This window comes from Myiozetetes cayanensis, unplaced genomic scaffold, assembly GCF_022539395.1.
Source record: "Myiozetetes cayanensis isolate MyiCay16 unplaced genomic scaffold, myiCay2020 scf3, whole genome shotgun sequence".
NCBI lineage: Eukaryota > Metazoa > Chordata > Aves > Passeriformes > Tyrannidae > Myiozetetes > Myiozetetes cayanensis.
Window position 1 is genome coordinate 7,987,092 of NW_026087521.1, and position 15,679 is coordinate 8,002,770.

The 15,679-nt window shown below is 37.9% G+C and overlaps 1 protein-coding gene across 1 annotated transcript in view; it reads left to right on the plus strand.

Annotated features, from left to right (window-relative positions):
- Positions 1-15,679, plus strand: part of SEMA3D (semaphorin 3D) — a 138,245-nt gene that overhangs the window by 56,866 nt on the left and 65,700 nt on the right. Inside the window, exons 3-4 of the mRNA XM_050324641.1 lie at positions 1,878-2,038; positions 15,051-15,113. Coding sequence (XP_050180598.1) covers positions 1,878-2,038; positions 15,051-15,113 — 224 coding nt within the window. The remainder of the gene's footprint in view (positions 1-1,877; positions 2,039-15,050; positions 15,114-15,679) is intronic.

Here is a 15,679-nt window from a genome sequence, read left to right on the forward strand (position 1 = left end):
CAGGGAGTGTAAATATCTTGTGCCATAAGTCTGGTTTCTCTAACAGGAAGGCTACATTGTCCATCCAGTGCCAGGAAGGTGGAAATACCCTTAATTTTATGTTCAGTTAAATACAGGATTTACCTTTCTGTTTGAATGTTTCTGAATTGTTTAGCTTGGACAGTTTGCTTGTGGAAGAACTGATTCACATGTTTATTTTTTTGCCCCAAATTAATGACTACCCAACAAGACTTAACTTTCCTTGTGCTCTTTTCTGTATGTTGTTTGTGTCCTTATTCAGAATTACCAGAGTATTCATTAAGCAAAATGGTACAGACTTTTTACTTTGCAGCCTTTCAGCTTTTTTACAGAAGTAAATTCTTTCATTAGTTTCATAGAGTAACATGTTTTTTCTTAATTACCTTTTGGAAGAGATTTGAAGTCACTTATTAATTCACAGTAAAACTTAAGTGTCAAAGTGTGCTTTTAATAGGGATCTTAAAGATGTTACTACTGGATGTTCCCCTTAATATACCATCTTCATTTAATTGAAATAAATGATCTTTGAAGATCCCTTGATCGCCTGGAGGAGGAGGTCCATGTAGACCATGTGAAGTTCAACAAGGCCAAATGCAAGATCCTGCACCTAATTCATGGCAGTCCTAAATATCAGCACAGACTGGGAGATGAATAGTTTGAGTGATGAATAGATTGAGTGCAGCCCTGTAGACAAGGACTTGGACATACTGGTGGATGAAAAACTGGATATGAGCCAGCAATGTGTGCTCACAGCCCAGAAAGCCAACTGAATCCTGGGCTGTGCCACAGGAAGCGTGGTCAGCAGGTTGAGGAAGGGTATTCTGCCTCTCTAGTCTGCTCTGGTGAGACCCCACTTGCAGTACTACACTCACTTCTGGGGTACCCAGTTCAAGAAAGACGTGGATCTGCTGGAATGAGTCTGGAAGAGGATCATGAAAATGATCAGAGGGCTTTAACACCTTACAGGCCAAGAGAGCTGGGGCTCATCAGCCTGGAGGAGAGAAGGCTCTGAAGAGACCTTATTGTGACCTTTCAGTACATAAAGGGGGCTTATTAAAAAGATAAAGGAAGACTTCTTACCAAAGCCTGTAGTGACATAACAAGGGGTAGTAGTTTTAAATTGAAAGACAGTGGATTGAAATTGGACATAAGGAGGCATTTTTTATGATGAGGGTGGTGAGACACTGGCACAGGTTGCCCAGAGAAGTTGTGGATGCCCCATCCCTGGAATTGTTCAAGGCCATGTCAGATGGGGGCTTTGAGCTAGCTGATCCAGTAAGAGGTGTTCCTCCTCATAGTGAGGGGGTTGAAGTGAATGATCTTCAAATGTCCCTTCCAACTCAAAGCATTCTGTGAGTGTCTGATGCCTGACACTTCTAACCACTGTTTCCTACTTGTAACTATTCTTGGCTGGCATTGACCTTCGTTGCTGCTTTATATCTGGAGGGCCAAATATGATGAGAAAGTGATCCTTGATCATGTGTATCCCTGAGTATGATGATATAAATGTAAATTAGTTTCCTTAGAATGAAGGAAAGAGATAATGCACATTTTGCAAAGATTTGTCTTTTTTTGTTTCTATTTTTGTTGAATTTCTGATTCCGTTATGGAATAGAGATAATGGATTAAGAAAATTTTATGCAGAAAAATGTTTTGTGAAAGTAAATATTACCCAATTTGGAAGTGAAAAAAAACCCCAAAAAAAGTAACCCAAAGTTGACAGGAGTTGTATTATGACTCTGGAAAGACTGCAGTTATCTCACTAGTGTACTCTGTGCTGGTTGCATATATTTATAAAAGATACCGATGAGTCATATATAAACATTTTGATTATAAAGATTTTCTTCATTTTCCCACAGACTTGCTGCTTTCAAACAGCTGCATCCCGTTCCTGGGATCTACAGAGGGGCTTGATTTTCGAACCCTGCTGCTAGATGAGGAGAGGGGCCGGCTGCTAATTGGAGCTAAAGACCACATCTTCCAACTCAACTTGGTTGATTTAAACAAAAACGTGAAAAAGGTCAGTGTATTTTCTGCAGAGTTTATCTCCTAAGTTAAATTTTGTTAAATCCTTTATTTATTTATTTGTTTGTTTGTTTGTTTATTCACTGGTAAATGCAGTGCACTGTGTACTGGGATTTGATAATCTCATCTCCCATGGTTATACAGAATATCTTTGTTCAGTTGAATTTCTTATGCTATATGATCTGTGCAACTGATGCCCTGCAAGAGATCAGCTACCTGGAAAGAGTCCTGCAGTGCATCAAAATAGCATCAAAATATAAGCAAACAGGAAAAATGCAGCTCAGAGTGTTCACTTCTCAGTTTCTCTGGTCATGGTCACCCTATACGATTAAAAGCACTTGAAAGAAAATAACTGAAGACAGCTCTTTCATTACTTCCTCGCATCACTGGGATTACTTTGCTGTAATCTTGAACAGAGCACAGGCAATTTGGATGATTTAAATTATAGTAAAGTACAAGTGGCAATGTTAGTATTAATATTCATGTTAATACCTAAAATTGCCAGTGATAGGAGAAGCTTCCACTGGGATCTACTGTACTCCCTTGCCCATGCCCTGTGACAATGTGTTAACTCCAGATAATGAGATGGCAATTTAGGCTTCAATATTTCGAGCGGACGCATTGAACTGGAGCTTTTCTAAGCACAGTTGACTGCTATGAGTAAAAACCAGATGCTTGCTCAGGAACACATGAAAACTGGTTTCCTGCTTCTTCCAGATATGAAGAAAATGTAAATTCTCAGCTGTGTTTGATATTTTCTTTAAGCACCATAAGGGAGTTTTAAGTTACTGTGTTCTGCTGTCAGCTCTGAAGAGGTAACTGACCCTGAATTAATGTGACTGCAGGCAGGGCTGAACAGGTGGAACAAGAGACTATTTTGCCCACATGTTTGAGCACACCACTTGCTGTCGTTGTATAGGAGAGATACAGTATCAGGCTGAATATCTTGTTTCTTATCTTGACTTCTGCAATGCCACACATTCCAGTTTTGTTAAAACTCAGATTCCAAATACTGTAGGAAATTTCTTCCCTGGGATGTTTTATCAAATACTTACCTTGCTTCTGTCATCTCAGTAGCTGACTTATAACCCACCCCCTCAGGATATTGTATTAATAACAGCACTATTAATTATAATTGCAGATTTTCAGGCTGCAAATTGATTTCCGGTGTAGGTTTTCCGCAGAAAATAAATTTTGTTTGTGTGAAAAGCAGATTTCTGTTTCTGTGGGATGCTACTTGCCTCCTGAGAGATGCTGAGTGCTGTCACTTCCTATTATGTTCAGTGGGGCTTTATGAGTCCAGACCTTGCTGGAGGTGGTGGCACCCTGTGAGTGCCACCCCTCCATCCAAGCTGGTGACATTTTCCCTTCAGCCAAACCACCACTGATTGCTGGGGACGTTGTGCTTTCCAGGAAGAGCAAAGCACAGATGGAGCCAGGAGAACTAAAGTGCAATCAGTCAGTACCATTTGGTATAGATGTTGTAGAACAAAGACTCACTTGCTACTGGAAGGAAAATTTGCATTTGGTAAGCTGAATAGAGAGTGTGTGCCCACATATCTGTGGTAACATGAAAGGAGGGAATAGAATTTCTAACTTTTTGCATATCTGGACTAAAGGAATGATTGTGTGCACATTAAAATATTTCTTAGTTTAACCATTCAGGTAATATTTAACTTTTCAGAAAAAAACACTGAGGAAAAATATATTTAAACAGGTAAAACTGACTGAGAAGCCCTGCAAAGCATCCTGGTGGGCTAATTTTGAAGATTTGCATTTACCAATTTTACAAAATCATCTTCTTGCATAAATGCCCAGGTAACACAAGGCAATATCACACAAGTGTTTCTCTGATTCCTCTGTGCTTGGCTCATGGAATCTTGCTGGTGGAGGGAAGGGATGAGATGAAGGAAGTTGCGTGAGAAGCCGTGTATAAATCTCAGTCGCTGACGAGGTTTCAATGCTCAAGGATACTCTCCAGTAGCAGCAAAGTGTTAGAAAGTAGCGTTTGCCTGTGCTGTGTTTAGACTGACCGTGGTTTGGGTTGGCTCCGGGCCAGGCGGCTCGCTTCCAGGCTTTCCCAGTGTGAGGAAACCACACATGTTGGGACTACAAGGGTCTGAAGTGTGTCCTTTGTACTCCTCTGGAGTAAGAGTCGTCTGGAAAAAATAATCTGCTTACACACAGCCACTAAAATGAGTAATAATTGATTAGAATATTAAGTTTCTGCCTATAAATGATGTGTTTATTAATGACTTTGAGGAAGGAGGGTTAAAAGCAAGTTGAGGGGGCAAGAGAAGTGTAACAGCTTTGAGACTAGAATGCAAGATTATGCATAGTTTGGGGTTTTCTTTCTTTAAAACAAAGCTGAACATGAACTTTAAAAATGCTCAATGCTGGGTAGATTTAGCTTACTTTAATAAAGCTCTTAATTTCAGATATTTATTTTATTAGGAGCTACTGATACCTCCAAAATCCAAGCCAGGATCCCCCAACAATTTATTCTCATATGTGGATATAATTACTTGGCAAGATTATATTGTAGATTTTAATGCTCTATATTAAGATATTTCTGGAATACTATTCAAAGAAGTGTCCAAAGCACTGCATCCTGCTCCCTTCTCTAATGTATACATATATATAATTTAATAGCTTCCTTTTTACAACCTATTTATTTACCTAAATTGGTTAATTTGACTTACATCTATTAAGTTATGGCTTTATTTCCTGGTGTATTTTTCCTGATGAAATAAATCAATATTTTTGCTGGAGTCCCAATTTCTTAAATCATCGTAGTTTTTATTCAATTTATTGTGTAATAGGTTTAAAATTTCCTTAGCTGGCAGCTTGAAAAAAAATCCATCCAGTTTCCAGTGCTTGCAAACCTCATTATAAAACAACAGCAAATACCATAGTGCAATAAGAAAGTCCTCCAGAATTACAGATGAATGCAGAAAGCTAAAATTATTCTAGTCAATAAATATCTAAATTTTAGCAACAGAGAATCTTTCTGTAGCAGGGATATAATTTCTGTGAAGTTGTCCTATACAGAAGCCTTTAGCTCCTATTGCAGGAGGGGCATTATCAACTGCCATAGTCTTTTTTAGTAAGATCCTTACGTGCCTGATAAGTGCTGTGAGCTTTTTGTAAACTGGAAGATTTGTGGTTCCTTCTTACGAGTAAAATACAGATGTTCAGCAAAAGAAAGCAGACCTACTGAAGACCTTTATACCATAACCAGTGGAAGTGCAGTGTAAAACAGACATTTAATAGCATGAGAGGCTGGAAAGCTGGACAAGAAATTCTATAGGAACCCTGAGCTCTGGCATCCTGCTTGAAGCATTGCTTCGGTACATAGAATTTTCCTGCGAGTTTGCTTAAAGCCTTTGTTATTTTACTCCCTAAACTAAATAAATACTAAATACAAAATGTTGTCAGCTGGGTAAACACAAAATAGCTGCAAAGCAACAGTGCCCCTTCCTGTGGGTCTACTGGCTAACAGTGCACACGGGGTTACATGTCAGCGCTATTATCACGGTGTAATCCACAGTGAGACCCGCCCAGCTCTGCAGGAATAGGAATGCTATCAAGGGCTGACAAGCTTTTGAAAAGCTGCCAACCTGCAGGAGCTGTCAGTGCTAGAAGACACAGCCACATGTGGGCCAAATAGATAAACATGTCAGATCCCCAATAGCAGCTTTGGAACAAGTTGTTTTCATCTGTCCCAGGGTGCACTGGCTGAGGGTCACAAATTATCATCCCTTGGAGCATCCTCAGTTTATAGTTGCTACTGTATTTTGATATTTACAGGTGCAGCTGTCTTGTGACATCCTTGAATGCCCTCTTATATTGTTTATTATCTGGATTTCATGAGAAAATATACATGTGCATAAATGTTTATTTATCAGTTGGGTAAATGCTTATGAAATAGCTTAATATAAATTTTTTTATATAACTGCAGTGCTTGCCAAGAGTCCAAGTGGGCTTATATGTCAGCACTATTATCACTGTGCAGTGTGACCCACTCATCTTTGCAAAAAGGGGAACATATATGCAAATACATATGCATATTTATGTAAAGGAGCATCCTGGAGATAGAGGAGCAGAATTTTACATTCATTTCTCTGAGAAATGTTCTGTCAGTCTTTATAAGCGTGGTCTCCACTAGGATTGAACCCAGTGGGAATTTAGCCAATACTGAAGGGAGGTTTTGGTTCTTGCCATCGGTCTGAGCTTGAATCACATTAATACCAAGACCATTCCTTCATAAGCAAATATGTGCTGCTTATTATAAAACTCAAAGAAATTTAGCTTTCTGCCTGTCAGCAAAAGCTGTAGACAGTCTGAGAGTGAAGCTTTCTTGACCTGTCAGAAGAACAAAGTTGCCAGGAAACATCACTGAAAGCCGGAGTCACAGGGAAACCACTGGAGATACCTAAATTTCAGAAAGCGGAGGCATGAGGACTGAGAAAGTCTAGAATAAACACAGTGGACCTGGAGGAGGAATGTCATGAGTTTGACCCTCCACACATGAGGAATTAGTTCCCATCAGTAAACCCGGACTGGAGGCCCAGCTTTTGAAACACAGGGAACTTGTCTGGGTGTTGCAGTTCAGAGGTTACTCATTTCCACCTGTTTTGCAGTATTTCCCTTCCTCCTAAGATTAATAGACAAAGAAACTGTCTTATCTATCATCTCCAGTAAAACAAGCCTGGTTTTACTGGATGTCCGTGAATTTTAGTGTCCAGTCCCCAAAACTGGTCAGCAGTGGACACTAAAAGAAGAGTGCAAGAAAAAACTGTAACAGTGCTTCAGGTTAGGGACTTCCAGAGGCAGAGGTGATAACTTTGTGCTTGCTAGCCCTTGGAGGGCTCTTACCACTGAGATATTTACTCTTGTTTGGAACCTCTGGAAACCTTTTGGAGTGCATGAAATTGTTTGACAGACTTAAATTTAGGCACCTGTGTAGACACGGTGAAAGATTTTCCCCAGTGTTTACAGAAACAAAACAACAGATGGGGCAAGACGTGAAGAAAGCAGTATGAAACCAGAATGACAGCAGTTCTAGGTGGAAGAGAGTGTCTCTGTTATTTCCTTTTGCATTGTTGCCATAAATTATGTTTTCATAAACATCCTTTGTCATTTTTATATTTTACCCCTGTGTTTAGCTATAAAGAATTGGCAATATCCTGCTCTCTGAAAATATTTGCTCATATTAGTCTTTGTCTTTTTCAGAGGTAGGATTTGTCTTTAGTCTGAAGTGATAAACATGACAGGAGCAATGCCTTTTGCCTGAAAAATCCTGGAGTGCAGTTTCCTTTTAGGAGAAACAGACAGTAGTCAAAAGTCTGCTGTGGTAACACTGTGGAAAAAAGAAGTGTAGAAGCACTGAAGCCTTTCAAGATTTAATCCAGTGTAAATGAGATCAGCATCTGGTCCATTTTCTCTAAGCTTTCACATATGCTCCTAAATTACATATGAAAATGTACTTTTCAGAAAACCCTTAAGGGCTGAAAGCATTATCTGCTACTTGAGTTGTGTTGGAGATCACCATTTAAGAGGAGAACGAGGGCATGTGGAGATGTTGCTTTGTCTCGGACAGATGGAATATTAAAGCCCATTTGGTTCCAATACGAGGTTTCATTCTTAAGAACCACCTGCCAAATTTAAGCTATCAAAAGTTTGTGAATGTGTCATCCAACTACACAACTTTTTTTCCCCTCTGACTTCCAGTGCATTTTACTCAGTTTGACACACCGTGAAAATAAAGGTTGCCATACACTGACACTGGCATCCCTGCTATGTTGCAAATCACTTTGAAACAAACCTCATATTCTCTCTTCCCCCTTCCAGTGTTGTATCAAATTATATCTATGAAAGAACTGGAGTTGAAAATTCTGGTCAGTTATTTTCCTGGATGTGTAGTGCGGGCATGGCAAATACTACCACAGGTGAAGGTCTGTGGCAGAGATAAACAAGATTTAAGGATACATTCATGGCTTTTAGGGATTTCTTCAGTATTTCTGAGAGTTAGCTAAACGTTGATGAAACTGCTGAAAAGCAAGCTAGGTGAACACTCTCCAAAGACAGCCTGGTTAGTTTGCAAATACAGGGAGAAATTCAGATGTGGAACTTAGATGTATCAGCTTCTTTTGTTTGCTGATGACTTTAAAATACTGAATTCCAGAGTACAGCAAGTACAGTGGGAGCCACTTACAAGAACTGCTTGGGGTTACCTTCCTCTGAGGATTTATATATGAGAACTATCTGTCCAGTTCCCCAGGCTGTGGACTTCCCATACTGCACGTATGAATGCAGCAGATGTGAGGTATTTAGAGTGCAACTAGTATACAAACATGCTGTTTGTATACATGCTAAAATCAGCTCATTTCCTTGTTATTTAGCTTAGTTGGTCAGAGCACGGTGCTAATAATGCCAAGGTTGCAGGTTCGATTCCTGTACAGGCCATTCACTTAAGGGTTGGACTCGATGATCCTTGTGAGTCCCTTCCAACTCAGAATATTCCACAATTCTGTGATAATTTAAACACTCTTTGTTTGCAGCAAAATAATACTAAAAATGCATTAAATTCTTTCCAGTGTTTGCTGAGAAATTCAATAAGTTTGTAGTGCTTGCAGTGATTTTCAGTGAAGTGACCTGGGGTCAGTATATAGCAGTGGCAAATGTCCCAGTTCTCAGGATGCAATCCATGAACACCCACTCTTATGGTACTGGGGCATGACATTCATGATATTGTCTTATGCAGCAGGGTGACATTCTTATTGGATCACTGTCGTATGTTTTCTCAGTGCTCCTTGATCTCACTGTTTTTCTTTGCTTTTAATTTTTGAGCTATGAATTGCTAAGTCCTCCAGCAAGTTAAAAAAGAAAAAAAAAGAAAAAAAAAAAAAGGCGAGTCACATTATTGTCATTTTACTGGTGGGAAAATCGAGACCTGGCTGTCACATATAGTAAGGCAATAGCATAACTGGGATTAGACTGTCTCCTGGTTTACTTTAGTGTGTTTGGATCATGTTGCCCTCTTTACTGTACCCATTTTATGGTCACATTTAGCTAAGTTATGATTTTTTTTTTTTTTCACACGGGGGAGTAGTTTTTCATGGAGAAGAGTTTCTCAGGGGGAGTTTATTGCATATGCCAATGTGACAATGGGTTTACAACTCAATCTGGATTTGTTCTTTGGAAATTGCAGTTGGGACTGTCATGGGGAATTTACCTATACCAACAAGCATGAGCTTCTGAATTATGGTGTACATGCTTCACAAAGCCTTCACATGACATTTTGATGCCCAGAAAGCTGTAACTTTACTGCATACCTTCTCTCAAGCAATGTGATGAATATCTAATACATAGAATAAAACAAGGGAAGAAAGCTGTCCTCCTCTTGCTGCGTGAAGCAGCTGTTTAAAAATCAGTGTATTTTTGTCTAAGTGCTTCTACCACCTCTGGCATAGGAAGTAGGAAGGAAGCAATCTCTTCCTTCACAGGCCCCAAGTTCAGTGTATGAGTGTTACGAGACATGCTGATCAGCTGACGTCCTTCACTCCTGATACAGACACATCCTGCTGGTGCTACATACACCACTAAGAGAGTACTTTGGGGTTTCTCCTACTGGAGGCTGTACTGATAGAGAAGTGCTGAAGCACGTGTGCAGCATCAAGCACGCGAGAGGCTCCAGTGAAGCCCCCAGGACTGCTGGAAGCTGTCAGCCTCAGTGAGACACTTAAGTGCTTGCTGCTGGCGTGAGTGTGACTATCCTGGGGACCTGAAGCTGGAAGGAGTCACGTTGGTCAATTGGTCTCACTCCCTGCTATCAGCAGCAGCTACCTCATGTAGCAGTTATTCCTTTCATAACCTGCTCCAAATCTGGTATAAGTGGCCTTGTGGGATACTTCATATAACTTCTTTAGGAATGTTGTTGCTGTGGACCAGAACCTTGTTACTCTGATGTTTCAGGTTTAAAATTTGTTAAAATCTACAATCTATGATATATATATATATAGTTATTTATAAGCAGCTTATACCCATTTCCTCTGGCTGTTTATAATTCTGGTCTTCAGAGCCCTTTAATTCTTCCAGCATAATTTCATTTCATTTATATTAGTGATGTTGAGTCCCAACTTTGTGTCACCTGCATGGGCTATTGCAGAGTGCTCATAAAGATAGGGTGCATGAAAAAGCATGAGCTCTGACACTATTTCTTGAGGAACCTGAGTAACTTTCTACTTCAGGTTCTTTACTTATCAGGCCATTTTTTTTCTTGTAATAATGCTTGTTTTTTCCATCTGAGCTAATCAGTTTCTATGTGGCAATTTAGTAAATACTTAAGTGGAACCTTGATGAAGAGGAGCTCCATCAGGTAATTACATTACCTTAATGTAATTCAGCTAGGTACAATATGAGTGGAATAATGTTATATTATCTTCTGTAGCACAGACCATTTTCATCAGAAACATATTATTCCCTCCCTAACTAAAAATTTGTTTTGAATCCTTACAAACAGATGAAATAAGACCAATCAGTTTTTTAATTGCTTAGATAGCCTGTGATCCTCATCTTTTGTATTGTGACAATATATAGCATTTTCCACTTGTTTTGTAAAGTCCTGTATCATCCCAGATTTAGTAGCTTGATTAGAAGTGATTTTTGAAAAAGCTCTACTTTCACACAACATTTTATTTGAAATTACTATTTTATTTTTGAGATATCACTTCTGCTAAGAACTTAGAGTCTTAAGTGTTAGCCTAGGATCAAAATTTGATAGAGAAAGATAGATACAGAAAAATAAGGAAAATATATACTTGTAACCAGTATTGTTAATTTTTGACAGATGGCAGCTGAAATTAAGCTCTTAGACATGAATCCAGATATTCTTTATCTGTATATATATAGATAGTTAAAAACTAGATACATATAGCTTCCACATATCAAATTATGTATATAAATAATATTTTTTTAAATATGCACTTTTTCCTTTTTATTCCTTTCTTACAGTAAAAATGCCTGTTTGGAGGAAGAAAAAATGTTACTTTTAGAAATTCTCTGCTCCTGATCTGGAAAGGACCTTTGTGGTTTTAAATGTTTTGTTTTAATCAGAAATCAATTTCTAGCTACCCTTTAAAGTGATACCTTATCTGTCCTACACTTATGTACTGCTTAATTTTGTACTCCTGGGAGGTTTTCTTTCACTCTGCTAGCAAAGAACTTATTAACTTGCATTTATTAGGAGAATTTAATTTCTTTCCTGTTGCTAAATTTAAGAAAATATTTGAAGAATGATTTAAAAGTAGTGGTGAGGTTTAGGATTTTTTTTTTTTTAAATTGGGCTATAGAAGATAAAATCAGGAAATCATGACAGTAGCCACCCTTTGAATTTTGATATGGATATTTTACAAGGAAAATAAACTGAAGATTAAGAGAAGAAAATAATCCTATTTAAGTATATAGTTCATGTATTTCAACTAGTTGCATTCTTGCCTTAAATTTAGTAACTCCACTTAGCTATTCTAAGATTTCTCCAGACATTTCAGATACAGATGCAACTATAAAATATATTAAATATATAATTTGTGCTGTTTGTAACACATAATGATTACAATTTTACATGTCAATGTTGTTGTCACCATTCTTATGTAGTATTTAATTATCTGGGGTTTTTTTTCCATTCTTTGAGGTTTTTACTTACTGAGGAATTTAGAAAAACAAAGAATCTGTTAAATGACATTTTACCATTGTAAATTCAGCATGTAAACAGAAAAAAATTATGAAAAAAATATAGCAATTTCAAGGCATCAAACATCCACAAGCTCAACGATTTTAAATATAAAAGAAACTCCTGGAGCATATAGTCTTACACTGTGAAACTAAATAACTCATGTGAATAAAATATAATACTAAAACCTAATTTCCCCCCCACAAAAAAAATCAGATGCATAATGTTACTTGTGTCGGTGTTTGAGGGAACCAGACCTGGAGTAGTGTTACACAACATGTCCTGTAATAAGAATTGAAGTTTATGTTTTCTTGCTCAGCACATTAACTCATTATTTATTATGCAATTTTCTTGATCTGTTACAATTTAGAGCTGACAGTTTCTGGGAACCTCTCACTTCTCATGCGGAAAGCAAGTACATATCACTTTTACTCCCCCATATATAATTGCAAATTGATTTTAAAGTTGGATCACTTAGCTTCACTTTTCATTGTCTAATGTGCAGTGCTAAATACTGAGGCTGTTGAATAACTAGAGAGTAAAACAATTGATTTTTTTAAAATGATAATTGACTGTGGTCAATTATCATAGAACTGTGGGTGTCTATATTTCAGTCTGGTACCACAAACACTAATTCCCATGAAGGAATCTGTAGAAGAATTGAGGGCAAGTCAAGTCCATTAATACTTCTGATGCCTTGTGTTGGTTTTGGAAAAACCAGTGGGAGAAGAGAACTCCAAATAAGCCACTCTCCTTTTGTTTCAATCTCTCCCCGCCCTCTCCAATGATGAAGGAACAATAGGAAGAGATATAAGTAAAAAAAATAACAATTTACTAAAGGAAACAGCAGTAACTACAAAGATACGAAGGAGAATGGTTTTAAGCCAACAAAGGCAGAAATTGTTTTCTAGTCCCCCAAACCCCAGGACAAAAACAAAGGACAAAGTGGGAGCTGCCAGGTGGTTTCCCCAGGCAAAGACTAAGGGCTGAGGGGGCTTCTCCCTCCGTCCTGGGAGAAAAAACCAAACAAACCAAAGCAAAGGAAAACACAATGTAGCAAAAGATTATCTGCAGGAAGAAGGAAGGCAGCAGCAGCTCCTTCGGCACCCACAGCAGCAGTCTGTCCCAGTAAGGAATGGCAGGAGCAACAGTTCCCACTGGCTTGTGTGGCATTTGAGCTGGGCATTTTCAAAAGTCTGCAGAGGGACATCTTGTCCACCTAATTGAATAACTAAACTTTGGCCGACAATCTCTGAAACCCCTCAAAGACTTCTAGGCTTCTGTTACTGATTGAGGGATCTTGGCAGAATTCAGCATAAAGTTACAAGAGACCTGAGGATCAGATATCAGCTCTCAGACAAGTCTCCTTGTGCATATGTGTTTGGAGACCCATGATCTTGTATTCCTCTAGCTGGTCCTTTTCATCAGCTTTTCTTCACTGGCACCTCTTAAACTTGCCAGTGTTACAAGTGAGACTCAACCCGCTCTGCCCAGGCAGAGACCAGATGATCTTATGGCAGCTACCCTCAGCTCTTCCCAATGGCTTTGCAATCTTCCCAGTACTTTCCTTTGGCAGTGCACTGTACTTTCTGGCATTGTGCATTGTGCCAGCCAGGCACACTGGCACAGTTGGTTTCAGGTTGCGTTTTCCTACCTGAATGCTATCACAACATTCTGAGAAAATGCTCTGGGAAAGTAAATTTCTGCTTCAGTGCTGAAATGCTGTTATACTGTCTTTGACTTTACATAAATATTGCTGTAAAAGGTTAAGGTTTAAGTATCTTAAAATACATTATCTTTACTAAGAGCTTCTTATCAGAAAGGTAACTAAATTCACTTGAGAGGAAATTAATTTCCTTGCAGAAAGCCAATACATCCATTTTCACAGGGAAGAAAAGAGAAAGTGAAATCAAAAGATTGTTTCCAAATTGAGAGAAACAGTGAATAGATTTTGGACAGTGATAAAGGTATTTGACACAGGGCTCTCATGTTTTGCTTTCCTTACCCATGTGGGACTGCGCCTGTGTATGTGGCAAGCCACATCCTATAAGGTGCCAACAGGTGGGTGAGGGAAAGGGAGCATGACAGAAGTTAAATCCTAGTGCATACCATTGAATTGTGCATCCTTCCATGGGGATTGGAGGTTTTTTTCTAATTTGTATTATAATTTATTCCTACGCATTTGCTATTTAGGATTTTATAAAGTATGATTGGAGACTCAACACTATTCCAAAGCATCCATGACTGCTAATAACCTTCATACTGGTTCCTGGGACTTGAGGCAATTTCCTAATCCATATTTGCTTAAAAATTAGTGAGATTTGTGGTGTTATTATTATTAGTCATGAGAAATAGCTATAGTTTTTTTTGTCAAAATAAGAAGTACAAAAGATCCATATTTAGCGTGGTGACTCTGGAAGAATTTGTATTTAGCTTCTATTTTAAATTTAATAGATTCAAGCATATACTCAATAATATCCAATTTTGACTGTTTTATTGAAATCAATGAGGCAGAACCTGGGCTGTTGTTCATTGATATTCACTAACATAACTGGGGTTAATAGTAACTGATAGTGGTCAGATAGTTTGTCATCTGGATCCATCTACATCAAAACCTATTTTATAGAATTCTGCAGGGCTGATTAAAGAAGAAACAATAACAGTATATACTACCAATTATCTAAGGTACATGATTTTATTCTAAACTTCTATCTCATTTTCTTGGCAAACTGAGTTAGTGTTGATGGGTGACATTTTTTAACCATGCACTGTTGATTTCTATCAAATGTACTTTTGGTTCCAAAAATTTCCCTTAAACTATCCTTAGTTTTTTGAACAAAACTCTTTTCATTTGAAAATTGGCAGAAAGAGCTAAGTATTTTTTATAACAGCTTTGCCAAGTCCACTGGACCACATTCCTCACAAATGTAATTTGCCTTGCTTTGCAATCAGTTTAGTTTCCAGATGATTTGGCTCATCATAACTGAGAGAAACATGTAATGGTGACAAGGTGTCTTAGCCAGATTAACTGAATGCTTTTTAAAAGTACATATAGCCTATGAAGAAATAAACAAAGAACAAGGGGATTGATTTAAAACCTCTTCGCTTTTTTTAATGGAATCCTGCATTTGAAGTCATGCTCATTTCAACATACATGCAAAGTCCTTCAACATCATAAATCTGTTTTGAATGTTTATGCATGGAATAATTAATCTGCAGTCACAGGGCAATTTGTAATCTTCATAATCTTTGTTTTATTTTAACTGTGTTACAGATTTACTGGCCTGCAGCAAAAGAAAAGGTAGAATTATGCAAATTGGCTGGGAAAGATGCCCATGTAAGTATGAAGTATAATTTTTACTATTGCTGAGAATGTTGAATATCTATATATTTGTTCCTAAATGCACAAAATGCATTAGTAGCCTCTAGTTACACTTTTTCTGAGCTAACATGCTGAGTGTTTTTTCTTAATTAAAATTATAGTTGCACTTCTATTTTTTTATTTAAATTTTAATGTTTAAAGACAAAAATACTCAATATTGTAAACAGCAATAATACCAGATTGTTCCTGTATGTAATAAATGTAGCTGAGAGATGAATGGACTCTCTTTTGAAATATATCACAGGCAATACTCCACTTAAATCCCTCTTTTTTTCCCATTAAAATGCTTCTTTTTTATTGGGAATATCCTGAGTATAACTTTATTATAATTCATTAAAGAAACAGAGTAGCAGAGCAGAGTACAAATTAACTTAAATTGCAGACAGCTGCAGTTAGGGCTAAAGGAGAATCTCAGACTGATTAGCTTTTCCCTGAAACCACAAATCTTCTTTAGGAAGTCTCTTTAGGAAGTATATTTAAGGTGCATACACGTATACAGTACAACTTTCATATCTTTTACA